Source organism: Prunus avium, chromosome 4 (genome assembly GCF_965620075.1).
Source record: "Prunus avium chromosome 4, drPruAviu1.hap1.1, whole genome shotgun sequence".
NCBI lineage: Eukaryota > Viridiplantae > Streptophyta > Magnoliopsida > Rosales > Rosaceae > Prunus > Prunus avium.
In genome coordinates this window covers 18,689,414-18,706,003 of record NC_142287.1, presented here as the reverse complement: position 1 = coordinate 18,706,003, position 16,590 = coordinate 18,689,414, and the positions used below count along the sequence as shown (strand labels likewise).

Genomic DNA, 16,590 nt, shown 5'->3' with positions numbered 1-16,590 from the left:
AAAAAGGAAACAAATTTATTGTAGGTGACGTGGCATTACCCATAAGCATTGAATTATTTAGATGGTCTAGATTTTATGAAATGAGGGTGATTCGTAAATGCCCCATCTCTAAATGTATACACTCGGGAGGCATTATTTGCAAAGTCAATGTCAAAAAAATAATTCACAAATAATGGCCTTGCTAGTTTATTATAGTTTCTTTCTTGTCGGTGTGGCATTCTGCAGCAGTCAGCTTATTTTTAAAATGGCGGATTAAGAATTAAAAATAAGACTGAAAATTAGTAATGTCCAAGACTGGCGAAGATAATAATACTGAAAAAGACAGGCAGGGAAAGTTGCGTTTGACTTTACACCCATCCACACATTGACCCCCACATCACTAGTTGATAAATATTTATTATTATCTTGTCCAATATAATTAAAACTTAATTAAGAAAAAAACAGTATTTATAAATGCAGCTGCTATACAGCTCCTTACCTACTCGAATGTGATGCAATCAGTATAAACTTGGTCACAATAAGATTTTGCCGACTGCCATGTTCATATTGAAGATGCCCTTACAATTAATAAAAAAAATTGCAGAGCCAAGACTTGTATGTTATTTGTCGTCTCAAAGTGAAATAAAATATGCAAGGAAGACAAATAAATGAATTTTAAAATGATTTTCCTATTGTTGTGTACACAAGAAGTTTTCAAACCTGAAAACCCTGGATTGTCTTATTGCCAGTCGTTTTTATTTTATTTTTAGAGCTAGTGTCTAAAATATCCATTGACTATGAAAGGATTGGGTTAAGTTGTAAAATTTATTGGATTAGGGGAAATTTGTGAGATTATTGGATTAGGAAAGAGCCCTTGTGTAATTGGTGCTTAATTAGAAAACAAACACTTGGCTATATGATGAGAAAAGAAAAGGAATCTACCACATGAAGAGTCTGATTACTCGCATTGATTTGCAGCGGCAGCATAGCAGAGGGAACCAATGGTGGCAAAAGCTTCTGTTGATTCTTGTGAGCCTGTCCCCTTGCACCAACTAATGATCTTATTTTTTTTCATAAACTCCAATTCGATGGAGAGTTTGACCTCTTTTTGATTGGGTTTAATTTCATTATCGGAGATAATGATTAATGAAAATTAAGAAGTTAGGGTAGAGAGGGATTGGTCATCAAGATTATAAATTCTCATGGAGTGTTAGATCTTAATTGTTTTAATAGTATATAGGACATATGACACGTCACGTCATGAAGTAAACGATTCTGTAAGTCCGTCATAGAGTATGCAAAATTGAACCCCTTAAAATAGGTAAGTGAGATAATCATAGAGCTTAATTTGGAAAATTTTATATATGTCACCTGAACTTTTAGGTCATTTTCATTTTGTCATTTTAAAGAAACATTTAAGAAAGATGTCAAAATGCACGATTTGTCATAGTGAGATGCGCCTTACGTACATGCCGAGTAAATAAGAAAACTATAGATTTTAGCCTTAGAACCTAACGCATGAATATCAAAAAAGTACTATCCACAGCTGTTTCTATGTCACTGTCATTCAACATATCTCAGTAAGAATGAGGAAAATAACAACTTGGAATTTGGGTTCATAAATTCCATTTAAGTAGGTATTGTGTTTAAAATTCCAAGAGAATAACGGTTATGAGAAAAACAAAAATACAATCATGTACCCATTACCACCACCAGAACCGTCGCCATCGCCATTATCTCTCACCACTCGCAGCTCCTCCAACAACACATCATACCTAATGTCCATTTTAAGTTAGCCAGACAAACAACATAAAAATTCTACAACTTGAAATCTGTATATGTCAGTTTGAAATTCCTCAGTACTCTTAAGGTTCTTCATCCAAATGCACCGTTATAACTTATAGCTTGCCGAAATGACGTAATAGTTGAGAATTAGGGCTCCCCATGCATCTTGGCTGAAAAAGGGACTAAATGCATACAGAGGAATATCTATTATAGGTTAATGTGTATTTAATAACAATTAAAACATAAAATTTAGCCTAAATAAGCAAGTGTTTTTTTAAGTACAAGCGATAGTTTGAACTACAAGGGGAAGGGGGGTTTCTCACACACAAACTACCAAGGTGCCATAAGGGTTCAAACTTGAAAGTACCTGTCTTTTTTTATTTTATTTTTTAATTAACACCTTCTATTGAGATGGGTGATAATATACTAAACTCACACACACTACACAGATGCTAGGATCCTAACCCAAGACCTGCTTGCCTGGGGGAGCAATTGCTCCAAACCACTGCACTAATGGGTCCTTCGTCTGAGAGTACTAGTCTTTAAATCAAGATATATATATATATATTCCTCAAATAAGTATTTGAGGGACACTTTTGTAGGGCCAACCACGCATTATATTTCAATGATTCGAACAATCTAGTTTTTAGATATTTCCTCAAAAATCATTTATGCAAAAAACCAGTTGAATCCGAAACCATTTGGTCAATTAATTAGATGATTGTTATTATAGTCTTTTTTTTAAAGTACCGTATTCGTCTATTTTGTTGGTTTCAACTAGATGCCTTAATGATTTTCAATTTGCATGATGTTTTGAAAGGATGATCTATGAATGAATACTTAAAAAATAGACGATTTCGATTGTTGAAATTTTTTTCGTAGAAGACCCTTAAGGATGTCCCTCAAATAATTAATTAAGGTATCCCTCAATAGAAGGGAGTATTTACATACATGCGCAATAGGAAGTTGAAAATATTATCTGTTCTAAATTCTAGAAAGGAAAAGGAAGCTACCACAGGCACAGTGATGACTCATTGATTTGCAGCGGCAGCATCGCAGAGGGAACCAATGGTGGCAAAGACTTGTGTTTATTCTTTTGTACCTGTCCCCCAACTGATCTTATATTTCGTAAACTCCAATTCGATGGAGAGTTTGACCTCTTCTTGATTGGGTTTAATTTCATTGTCAGAGATAATGATTAATGAGAATTATCAAAATTATAAATTGATATTTATGTATTGTATGATCTTTTGATTCGTGTTCTTTTATATACTTTATGTATTGTTTTTGTTAGTAACTAAATGAAAAGGCAGGGTACATATGGCTAGAGCACAACAAAAGGTGTCAAAATAATTAAAGAAAATTATTATGGATATAGTTGCGTTAAGAGATATGTCATATTCATTTTCCAAAATTCATGATTTGTCACCCGAAAACAAAAGTTGAACTGCCTTACATACATGCGGAGTTAAAAAGAAAACTATAGACTGTAGCCTATAAGCTAGTGCATAAATATCAAAAAGTACTATCCACAGCTGTTTCTATTTCCTTCATTGATCAACATCTCAATTTGAATTTTGGAAATACTATGAGGAAAATAATAACTTATTGGAATTTGGAGTCATATATTTGGTTTAAGTAGGTACCGCCCTGTCATCATCACCACCACTATCATCGCCACCACCATCTCACCACCACCATTGCCACATCGCCACCAACAATGTCACACCCAATGTCAATTTTAGGTTAGGCAGACAAAAAACCTAAATTTTTTTTAGAACTTGAAGTCTCTTTGTCAGTTTGAAATTCCCTAGCACTCTTAGATTCCCTTCATCGATATGCACCGTTAAAACTTGCCTAAATTACATACTACTTGGGACTTAGGGCTTCCCATGCATTTTGGCTGAAAAAGAGGCCGAATGCATATACACTTGAATATCTATTAGGTTAATGCGTATTTAATAAGAATTAAAAACACGAAATCAAGTCTAAATAAGCAAGTTTAAACTATATGCACGAAATTTTCAGAAGAGAGCCTCGAGGTCTGTTAGACCTGCATAAAGATATGAACCAGGAATAATGACTAGGGTTTTGACTTTTTTTTAAAAAAATTTATGAAATTTGGGCTTTGACTTTAAGTACACACGTTAAAGAAAAAAAAAAGAAGGCTAATATTGAAAGAGAGGATGAACATGGCAAACATTTGCACTCCAGATTCACCGACCAATGTCTATTGGTCACTGTAGACAATTGCAAAAAAAAAAGTACATATATACAGAACATATTCTTAGAAAACATATATATTCTATTCTATTTTAATTTCATGTTTACAGATAAATATTTAAAGGAAAAAAAAAAAAAGAAGAATTATGAACACTATAAGTCGATCTAGAAGTAGGTGAGTCGTGCAAATAATAGTAAAATTTTCATTTAGTAGAGAAGTATCTACTTCATTATATATCCTCTGGACCCATTCAATTTGGCAACATCCTCATCAATAATATTAAGGTCACCATCTTGATAATGACTGTTATTCTCATTGTATGAAGCTAAAAGCTGAATAGATGCATAGCTACTTCAAGATATTTAACAGTGTTTCCATTCATTCGTTACGCCCTCGGTGTACGGGAGGGGATGGACGGAACCGGAGATGTGTGTTATTAGAGCATTCGACTCAAAATCAATTAGAGCATCAGTAAACAGATAAATAGGCAATTATGTAATATATATATTGAAATATAAGGTTTTATATTTCTGATATTAGAATTATACTCTCACACCTACCAAGCATCGTGCGGGCTACCGCATAGCATGTGCAAATTTATTAAAAAGGATGGAGAAAATAGAAAGTGGAGATGGCCAATCAAGACTAATTATTAAAAATAAATTCAGCAATACCGAAAACTAGATTTTTATTAGCATAAGCTATGCTAAGAAAAATCATCACAAGTGTTTTTCTTGCTAATTCACATTTTCATAAGCTCGACTTTGATGGATGAACTAAAATTTTAAAACTTCTGTAGGTTTTCAAGTTGCCCATAAAATTTCAATTGCTGGACAAAATCTAATATGAGGATCGACCTTGAACACTTTTAACCATTATTAATTCAAAAGAATTAAATTTTAAAACATGTTTTTTTTATACAATCCAGAGCGGGTGGATGGTAATCAAACCTATGACCTCGAGTGCATAAGTAAAATGCTCTTATTAATCACTTGAAAGCTCCATGCTTTTGCTTACCCTCTATATATGTTTATGTTTCTTTGATGTAATAAAACTTCACCTTTAGAACATGTCTAGGATTATACACAAGTATAATTAGTCAACAATTAAACTAGGTCCTTATTCATATTGTAGCTAGCTAAGCCTGCATTTTGACCATATATGTAACACATTCTCACACTTAATTAACCTTTATTCTATACGACTTCATTAGATATACCTACCAACTATCTATGGCTTCTCAACTTTGTTGGAAGATGTGCCTCCATATTTGAATCTTCCCTCTCTTTAGAATGAAAAAAACACAAAAAAAAAAAATAAATAAATTAGAAAAAAAAAAAAAAAAAAACAGTTCATTATATTATAGTTACTGCTGGAGAAATGTTCAACCATGTCTTCCCACACGCTTTTACATTTTATCAACCCAGCCGTACGACACTTTCCTAGAAGCCATGCAACTTGACCTGTTCATGGCCTCCATCATCTAATATATATATATATATATATTTGTGCAACCCCACAATGACTGGTTGGAATTTGGGTTCATAAATTCCATTTAAGTAGGTATTGTGTTTAAAATTCCAAGAGAATAGGGGTAAACAAAATGTAATCACCACCAAAAACACATCATACCTAATGTCAATTTTAGGTTAGCCAGACTTGAAATCCGTATGTCAGTTTGAAATTCCTTAGTACTTCTTCTCCAAATGCACCGTTATAACTCATAGCTTGACAAAATTACGTACTAGTTGGGTATTAGCGCTTCCCATGCATCTTGGCTGAAAAAGGGACTAAATGCATACAGAGGAATATCTATTAGGTTAATGTGTTTTTAATAACAATTAAACACAAAATTTAGTATGAATAAGCAAGTGTTTTATTTATTTAGTATAAGCAATAGCAGAGCCGGTCCTGGGTTTTCTAAGGCCCAAGGCAAATTTCTAGAGTGTGCCCTTTTAGACAAATTAAAAACTAAAATTACAATTTTTTTTATCAACAAATTAATTTTATTATGTAACATTTTTTAATTTTTATAAAAACACAAACAATAACAATAAAACTAATGAACAAAGAATAGTAAAATTTGGATTTTGAGCATTTTTTCTTTAACTCGAAACTTCAAATTTCCAATTGTAAAGAACAAGAATCTCTGTTGAGTTTTTTGCTAAAACAAATAAAAAAGAAAAATAAGTTAACAAAGATGTCTCTTACAAAAATCCTATTATACATCTATTTATAAAAAAGAATGACACAAAGAAAAGACTTTCAAATTGCTAAAGCTTCCTATGTAGGGGTGGGCATTAGAACCGCAAAACCGCAAAACCGAACCAAACCAAACCGAAAAAATTCAAAAAAAACCGTGTTGACTAAAAAAGTCAAAAACTGTGTTGCATTTTCGGTTCAAGTTCCATATTTTTTTAAGAAAACCAATCCAAACCGGACCGTGCCCACCCCTATTCCTATGTGTGTTGCTGCCACTACCAGGTCTTTTTTTTGTGGCTAAGATAAGAACATTTGTTTGGATTTTGTTATTGTTAAGAACTCTTTGCTTCCATATGTTTAGTTTCATTAATTTATGTTTTTTGAAATATTATATTATATCATTTATATTTAGTTTCCTAGAGAATCTCAAAGAGTTTTGTGCTGCCATAATTAATGACTAGCCTCTCTGCATGCGCTTCCGCACCTGCGAGAGGTTTTTTAAAAAAAAATTTAAAATTTATTTTAGAATTAAAAAAAATAATGGGTAGTTGTGTTCCATAAAAATAGGATTCATTATCTGATTTTTCTTTAATTTTAATTTTTTTAAATATGAAAAAGTGTGAATTTACCATATTATCCTCATTTAATTAATAATTTCAATTCTTAATGTTTGCATTAACTAAGGGTATTTTCTGGTATTTTGAATGTTTCACCATTCTCTGCCTTTTGCTTTATATATATAGATTACGACCACTTGCTTCTAGGACATTGACGGTTTGTGGGGTTTGTTTTTTGTTAATGTAAATACATAGGCTGAAAAATCATATTTTTTTGCCCCCCTGAGTTTTGGGCCCTGGGCTATGGCCTTGGTCGCCCTAGGCCAGGGCCGGCTCTGAGTAATAGTTTATACTACAAGCGGGGGAGTTTCTCACACAAAAAAGACCAAGGTATCATGAAGGTTCGAACTTGAGAGTTCTAGTCTTTAAATAAAGGGATACATATATATATATATATTCACATAGAGCTTTAGTTGTGGGATCCCTCAAATAAGCTTATGAAATAAAGCAACTCTAATAAATAAATAAATAAATATATATATATATATATACGCACTAATTGGGAATTTGGGCTTCCCATGCATCTTGGCTGAAAAAGGGATTTGCATACAAAGGAATATCTATTAATGTGTATTTAATAATAATTAAAACATAAAATATAGTCTAAATAAGTAAGCGCTTTTTTGTTTTGGGTAGTACAAGCGATTGTTTGAACTACAAGGGGGAGGTAGGTTTCTCACACAGAGACTACCAAAATGTCATGTGGGTTCGAACTTGAGAATCTTGTATTTATATATATACCTTAAATAAGCTTATTTGAGAGACGTTGAAATTTATTTAATGAAGTTTCTACTATTTGATTTTTTTTTTAAATTTAAAAAAAAACTTATTTGAGAGACACTCTTGTATTTAAATGATCCGAACCGTTTAGGTTTTAGATATTCCGTCAAAAATCATCTATGCAATCTTGAATCCGAAACAATTTGACCACTTAATTAGATAGTTGTTATATTATAGTATTTTCTTGAAGCATCGTACGTGTTCGTCTATTTTGTTGGTCTCAACTAGATGCCTTAATAATTTTCAATTTGCATTATTTTTTGCAAGGATGATTTATGAATGAATACTTCAAAAATAGATGGGTTTTAAGGTAATAGGAGCATAAAAAAAGAGCGACAAGTGAAGAAACCCTAGGAGACGCCACCCCCCTTGGCCCTTCCTCCCTTCCTCCTTGCCCCTCCTTTCCATGATTTGTCACCTAAAGACACAAGGTGAGATGCCTTACATACATGCAGAGTAAATAAGAAAACTATAGATTGTAGCCCTAGAAGCTAACGCATGAATATCAAAGAGTACTATCCACAGCTGTTTCTATGTTCCTATCATTCAACATCTCAATAATAATTTAGGAAACACTAAGAATAAAATAACAACTTGGAATTTGGGTTCATAAATCGCAGCTCCTCCAACAACACATCATACCTAATGTCCATTTTAAGTTAGCCAGACAAACAACATAAAAATTCTAGAACTTGAAATCTGTACATGTCAGTTTGAAATTCCATAGTACTCTTAAGGTTCTTCATCCAAATGCACCGTTATAACTTATAGCTTGCCAAAATGACGTACTAGTTGGGAATTAGAGCTTCCCATGCATCTTTGGCTGAAAAAGGGACTAAATGCATACAGAGGAATATCTATTAGGTTAATGTGTAATTAATAAAAATTAAAACATAAAATTTAGTCTAAATAAGCAAGTGTTTTTTTAGTACAAGTGATAGTCTGAACTATAAGGGGAAGGGAGATTTCTCATACACAAACTACCAAGGTGCCATGAGGGTTCAAACTTGAAAGTACTAGTCTTTTATTTTTATTTTTATTAAACACCTTCTATTGAGATGAGTGATAATATACTAAACTTACACACACTACACGGATGCTAGGACCCGAACCCAAGACCTTGCCTGGAGGAACAATTGCTCCAAACCATTGCACTAATGGGTCCTTTACTGAGAGTACTAGTCTTTAAATCAAGAGATATATATATATATTCCTCAAATAAGCTTATTTGATGGACACCTTTATAGGGCCAACCACGCATTGTATTTCAATGATCTGAACCATCTAGTTTTTAGATATTTTCTCAAAAATCATCCATGCAAAAAACCAGTTGAATCTAAAACCATTTGGCCAATTAATTAGATGATTGTTATTATAGTCTTTTTTTGAAGTACCTTATTTCGTCTATTTTGTTGGTTTCAACTAGATACCTTAATAATTTTCAATTTGCATGATGTTTTGAAAGGATGATCTATGAATGAATACTTAAAAAATAGACGATTTCGATTGTTGAAAAAAATTTCGTAGAGGACCCTTAAGGATGTCTCTCAAATAATTAATTAAGGTATCCCTCAATAGAAGGGAGTATTTACATACATGCGCAATAGGAAGTTGAAAATATTATCTGTTCTAAATTCTAGAAAGGAAAAGGAAGCTACCACATGCACAGTGATGACTCATTGATTTGCAGCGGCAGCATCGCAGAGGGAAACAATGGTGGCAAAGACTTGTGTTTATTCTTGTGTACCTGTCCCCCAACTGATCTTATATTTCGTAAACTCCAATTCGATGGAGAGTTTGACCTCTTCTTGATTGGGTTTAATTTCATTGTCAGAGATAATGATTAATGAGAATTATCAAAATTATAAATTGATATTTACGTATTGTATGATCTTTTGATTCGTGTTCTTTTATATACTTTATGTATTGTTTTTGTTAGTAACTAAATGAAAAGGCAGGGTACATATGGCTAGAGCACAACAAAAGGTGTCAAAATAATTAGAGAAAATTATTATGGATATAGTTGCGTTAAGAGATATGTCATATTCATTTTCCAAAATTCATGATTTGTCACCCGAAAACAAAAGTTGAACTGCCTTACATACATGCGGAGTAAAAAAGAAAACTATAGACTGTAGCCTATAAGCTAGCGCATAAATATCAAAAAGTACTATCCACAGCTGTTTCTATTTCCTTCATTGATCAACATCTCAATTAGAATTTTGGAAATACTATGAGGAAAATAATAACTTATTGGAATTTGGCGTCATATATTTGGTTTAAGTAGGTATCATTTTTAAAATTCCGAGTAATGGTTATGTGAAAATAATAATAATAATACAACCATGTACCGCCCTGCCATCATCACCACCACCATCATCGCCACCAACAGTGTCACATTTGACCATGTAACTCATTCTCACATTTGACCTTTATTCTATACGACTTCATTAGATATACCTACCAACTATCTATGGCTTCTCAACTTTCTTGGAAGATGTGCTGTCCCTCTCTTTAGATTGAAAAAAAACACGAAAAAAAAAAATTAATTAGAAAAAAATAAAAAATAAAAAAACAGTTCATTATATTATAGTTACTGCTGGAGAAATGTTCAACCATGTCTTCCCACACGCTTTTACATTTTAACAACTCAGCCGTACGACACTTTCCTAGAAGCCATGCAACTTGACCTGTTCATGGCCTCCATGAAAGAACGCATCTAATACATATATGGAACCCCACAATGACTAGTTGAAATAGTATACTTTAATTGATTATCATTTTATAATCCACAACTAACATCTGGAAGAAAATTAAAAGCATAAACATCCAGCCTGCTATCCTGAATAAAGAAATATGTCTCACTCAAAGATGATTGCAGAGATTGCTATATAAGGGTTAGCTCTCTCACACTTTTAAAGCAACCCACTTACAAACAAGTTCTAAGAAGTACAATTTCTGGCAATCAGAGCTGAATTGCCAGAAAATGATGAAATCCTCGGAGCAGCCGAGGCATCAGCCTTTAATGTTTTATGCTGTGGCATTGTGCCTCTTAGCCACGAGTGTTCTTGCCAATAACCCTTACACTTATTCTTCACCTCCACCACCACAACATGCGCAACATTACTACAATTACCCCCCACCAAAGCATTCTGTTCACCCACCATACAGTTACAAGTCACCCCCACCACCAAAGTATGTGAAATCCCCACCATACTACTACAAGTCACCACCACCTCCACACTATCACCATAAGTCTCCACCCCCATACCACTACAAGTCACCACCTCCACCATCCCCTTCACCTCCTCCTCCTTATGTCTACAAGTCTCCACCACCTCCGTCACCGTCACCTCCTCCTCCATACGTCTATAAATCTCCACCACCACCATCTCCATCCCCACCTCCTCCTTATGTGTACAAATCTCCACCACCACCATCTCCATCACCGCCGCCTCCATATGTGTACAAATCTCCACCTCCACCATCCCCATCACCTCCTCCTCCTTATGTTTACAAGTCTCCACCACCACCATCCCCGTCACCGCCACCACCTTACGTATACAAATCCCCACCACCCCCATCTCCATCACCTCCTCCTCCATATGTTTATAAATCTCCCCCACCACCATCTCCATCCCCTCCACCTCCATATGTTTACAAATCTCCACCACCACCTTCTCCCTCACCCCCTCCACCATACATCTACAAGTCCCCACCTCCTCCTTCTCCATCACCACCTCCTCCTTATGTCTACAAATCACCACCACCTCCATCACCTTCACCTCCTCCTCCTTATGTCTATAAGTCACCACCACCTCCATCACCTTCACCTCCTCCTCCCTATGTCTACAAGTCCCCACCACCTCCATCTCCATCACCTCCTCCTCCCTACATCTATAAATCACCACCACCTCCATCACCTTCACCTCCTCCTCCTTATGTCTACAAGTCACCACCACCTCCATCACCCTCACCGCCCCCACCTTATGTATACAAGTCACCACCACCTCCATCACCTTCACCTCCTCCTCCCTATGTCTACAAGTCCCCACCACCTCCATCTCCATCACCTCCTCCTCCCTACGTCTACAAGTCACCACCACCTCCATCACCTTCACCTCCTCCTCCTTACGTCTACAAGTCACCACCACCTCCATCACCCTCACCGCCCCCACCTTATGTATACAAGTCACCACCACCTCCATCACCTTCACCTCCTCCTCCCTATGTCTACAAGTCCCCACCACCTCCATCTCCATCACCTCCTCCTCCCTACGTCTACAAGTCACCACCACCTCCATCACCTTCACCTCCTCCTCCTTATGTCTACAAGTCACCACCACCTCCATCACCCTCACCACCCCCACCTTATGTATACAAGTCACCACCACCTCCATCACCTTCACCTCCTCCTCCTTATGTCTACAAGTCACCACCACCTCCATCACCTTCACCTCCTCCTCCCTATGTCTACAAGTCCCCACCACCTCCATCACCTTCACCTCCTCCTCCCTATGTCTACAAGTCCCCACCACCTCCATCTCCATCACCTCCTCCACCCTACATCTATAAATCCCCACCACCTCCATCACCTTCACCTCCTCCTCCTTATGTTTACAAGTCACCACCACCTCCATCACCTTCACCTCCTCCTCCTTATGTCTACAAGTCACCACCTCCTCCTTCACCTTCACCTCCTCCTCCTTATGTCTACAAGTCACCACCTCCACCATCACCTTCCCCTCCACCTCCTTACCACTACAAATCACCTCCACCACCATCAAAGTCTCCACCACCTCCATACCATTATACATCTCCACCTCCACCTTCACCATCACCACCACCTCCTTACCACTACAAGTCTCCACCACCACCATCCCCATCACCTCCCCCTCCATACATCTACAGCTCACCTCCTCCTCCATTGAAATCTCCACCACCTCCTGCATATTACTACCGGTCACCTCCACCTCCACAGCACAACTAAGCTTACGGTTACAGCCACTTCAATCATTCAGAATAAGTACTGCCTTTGGATTTTTATTCGATACAATTTTTTTAGCTTTGTTGTTTTCACAAACAAGTGTGCTGGTGAATAATAAGGGTCTAGCAGAACCCTTCTTGTAATCTGTTGTAAGCACCCATTGTATTACTTCTTTAAAGAGATTAATTAAATCAAATGAAAGTGAAGAACATTAATTTCATGTACTTGTTAATCTAGTATATGCCCCTATGACTTTTGGGTTAATTAGTTCTGTGTGCTTCTTTGTTGAAAAGTTAATTCATGATAATGCATATCACTTTATCATCGTTATTAAATAGTAAACACGCATGCATTTTATAATAGATTTGGTACCTGGATGTTTCAAGTTGTAACCAAAGCTCAATTGGCCAGATACGAAATCAAATTTAAGAAACGTTTAATCTGATAGTTGACGTGACTTCATGTTTATGTTCATATGTTTGGGAAACATTACTGCAATTGAGTGGACAGAAATATGTTTATGTCCTTTTGGCCTACTATCGGAACCTAACTGGCATGAACAAATAGTTGACAACTGGGCACTTAACATACCAGCCAAAAAAATTTAGAGGCTATTGATTCTGAGTAGGAATCCCCGTTGGGTCAGGTCCCGGCCTTAATCGGGGAGATCGGGGTAAACTTGGAGGCGGGTACACGGATCTCTAAAATTTTAAAATTCCGTCAACGATGGTATTGTTATCCCATTCTCCAAACCTGGTCTAATAAGGGATATATTTATTTGTGTAAAAAGACACTTTTGGTCACTAGGGTTAGAGTTGAAAACGATTTTGGGCGTGGATCCTTTGTCCCCATTTTTCATGTCCCTCCATGTCCTTTTTCTAATTTCTTGACAAGTGTCCACCTACGTAACTCCTAACTAACATTGTTATTTTGTAATAAAATATTTTTAAAACATAAAAGCTAAAATAGAAAAACAAAAATCAAGCAGCCACCACAACCCCGCCACACCTCAGCCGCCCCTGAGCTCCTCCCATCTTCACTATCGGCGAAGCACCCCCTCTTATTTGTCTTTCTTTCTTCTTCTATCTCACTGCCTCTCCTAAATTTGTTCCTCTTCCCTCCTCTTTTGTGGTGTGGGTGTGACGACGAATAGTGTTTCTAAGCAATAATAGTCTTAATCTCAAGGTTTAAGTCATAGTGTTTCTAAGACATAATAGTCTTAATCTCAAGGTTTAAGTCACCATTGAATTCTACTTGGGTTTAGATCAAATTGGCATAAAAAAAAAATTAACAAATAATATTTCAAGGTTTGTGTGACTTGCAACACTTCGCAGAAAAATATGGGACCAAATTCAGAGAGAGAGAGAGAGAGAGAGAGAGAGAGAGAGAGAGAGAGAGAGAGAGAGAGAGAGAGAGAGAGAGAGAGAGAGAGAGAGAGAGAGAGAGAGAGAGAGAGAGAGAGAGAGAGAGAGAGAGAGAGAGATATATATATATATATATATTCCCTTTTCATTGAGGGACATCCTTTAGGGTACCCTACAAATTTTTTTTATCAACAATCCAAACTGTCTATTTTTCAAGTCCTTATTCATAGATCATTCAATCAGACAAATTGAAAATCATTAAGATATATAATTTAAACAAAGAAAATCAATGAACACGATGCTTCAAGAAAATACTTAAATTTTAATAATTTAATTGAATGGTCAAATGATATCGGATTCAAGTATTTTTTGTAGAGAGGATTATTGAATGAATATCTACAAAATAGATGCTTTGGATTAGTTAAATATAATGAGAAGTGGGTCTTATAAGGGTGTCTCTCAAATAAACTTATTTGAAGGATCCCTCAACAGAAGCTTATATATTTATATATATACACACACACACTAGCTGACCCATGAATTCTTTAGGGAATGGGCAGTATTGAAAAGGCTAAAAGCTTTTTAAAAAAAATTTAGACAACCAAATACCTTATAATTTAAACAATACTAATGTCATTCATAATTCATGAAAAAAATAACATTACCATCAAACTACAATTGTTACCGACAAGGTTTCATATCATGAAATCGAGCAAAAACATCTTTCGCAATGTAAACTACACAATTAGTCTACCAAAATTCATATCAAATCATCAATTAATCTCACCAAAATCAAAAGCAGTTAACCTAACAAAATGCATATCAAATATCAATTAAACAAACAAATAATAACTGATCCTACCTTAAGCTCGAGTCGTTTGCACAGCCTCTTCCTCGTACCAATAGTGTGCACAATGTAGCCTCTTCCTCCTTGAGTTTGAGAGCCAAATCAAAAGAAAAAAAAATGAGAAGAAGAAAAAAGAAAAATATGCCAATTCCCACAACTGACACAACAACATCATATCAATTATCAATTATTCTCTCAAAGAAAAAATAAATTATAAATTATAAATTATTTTTTTAAGAAGACAAATCAATTAACTTAACCTAAAAAAACTTTGATTATATTGTAGACAAAAAGCAAAGATGATGTATTGTACCAGTGTATATATATATATAAGAGAGGAGGGGCTCAGGGGCGATGAGGTGGGGATTGTGGTGGCCGCTTGTTTCACTGGCAGTGAAGAGAGGTTTGCCCATGTCGTCTCAATTTAACAATTAGGTACCCCGACTTTGAAATTTTTCTACAATGTGATTATGCCGTTAGAATGACCGTCAAAAAAATTTGTTAAGTGCTTACATGGCGCTCGTGGGACCCACTTCTACTACTTAATTGAAATAAAATATTATTAAAAAAAATGTAGAATTCAATTTAATATATCATTAAAATATTTAAAAAACCGAAAAATACTTGGGAGATTCACTATTATACCTAATATAAGGGCCCAAATTATAAAAATACCCTATATGAAATGGACTTTAGAAACACACCCAAAACCCATTTACAACATAACAAAGAGGCTTTTAACTTCTTATAAGCTACAAAACTGCCATCGATTTCTTAAACCAAACCCAACCCCAAAAGCTAATAAAAAACCCAAAACACTCAATAAGGCTTTTTTTGGGCCTCAACAGGCTTCAAAGTAATTTAATAATCAAAATTAAATTAAATAGAACCAGCTGTTATTTTTTGGATTTGTTTATAAAAATTAAATAGTTATATGACTAAATATCTCAAAAAACTTGCACTCTCGCTCACCTTTCCCACCCTTTGCACCTTGCCCAAAATTTAGACCTGACGGCTCCAACGACTACTGCCCACTGAGAATTCTATCCCTCTCCCTAGAAATTCATTCCCTCTTTTCCCACTTAATTTTGTTTAAAACAAGAAGAAGAAGAAACCAAAACAATTTCAAATTCTAAAATAAATCCTACAATTTTGACCAAAAAAAAAACCTAGAAGCCGCATGAACTCGAGAACTACCATCAATACAAAGGCTTTTTTTTTTTTTTGATTAAGAAGGGGGGCAAAGCCCCAAGAAACAGACTACACACACAAGTCTAAACAGACCAATCTAGAATGAACAATTCCAAGCAAATCATCAACAAGATAAGCACTTAACCAACTAGGGGCATGCTCAAACACGCACAGCCCAAGATCCACTTGATAACTCCAATTAGCCAATTGGTCAGCAACACCATTCTTCACACGAAAAACATGCTGAAGAGCACAACTGGGAACCTGCTGCATAAGGTCACAACAGCTCCTAACCAGAGTAGCTAAAGGATGCACAGTAAGCATAGAAGAATTCTGACAGAGATTGATTGCAGTAGCTGAGTCCATTTCAATGATGAGACAATTGATGCCTTCCTCAATTGCTAACTTCAAACCAAAGAAAAGACCCCATATCTCAGCCTCAAGAACTTGACCTTTTCCCAGATTAACAGCAAAACCACTTACCCAGTCACCAGAAGAGTCACGAATGACTCCCCCAGCACCAATGCAACCAGTAACACTTCTCCTTGAGCCATCCACATTCAGTTTGAACTGTCCAAGCCTAGGAGGCTCCCAGGCAACATGAATTTGAACTT

At 35.7% G+C, this 16,590-nt stretch overlaps 1 protein-coding gene across 1 annotated transcript; it reads left to right on the top strand.

Annotated features, from left to right (window-relative positions):
• Positions 1-10,528: 10,528 nt before the first annotated feature.
• Positions 10,529-12,798, top strand: LOC110760498 (uncharacterized). The gene has a single exon (XM_021962780.2). It carries the CDS (start codon positions 10,574-10,576, stop codon positions 12,575-12,577), a length of 2,004 nt encoding a protein of 667 aa, XP_021818472.2. The 5' UTR covers positions 10,529-10,573; the 3' UTR covers positions 12,578-12,798.
• The last annotated feature ends 3,792 nt before the right edge of the window (positions 12,799-16,590 follow it).

What these genes read in the sequence shown, in the direction of transcription:
- LOC110760498 (XM_021962780.2), top strand. Translation starts at nt 10,574, where the DNA reads ATGATGAAATCCTCGGAGCAGCCGAGGCATCAGCCTTTAATGTTTTAT.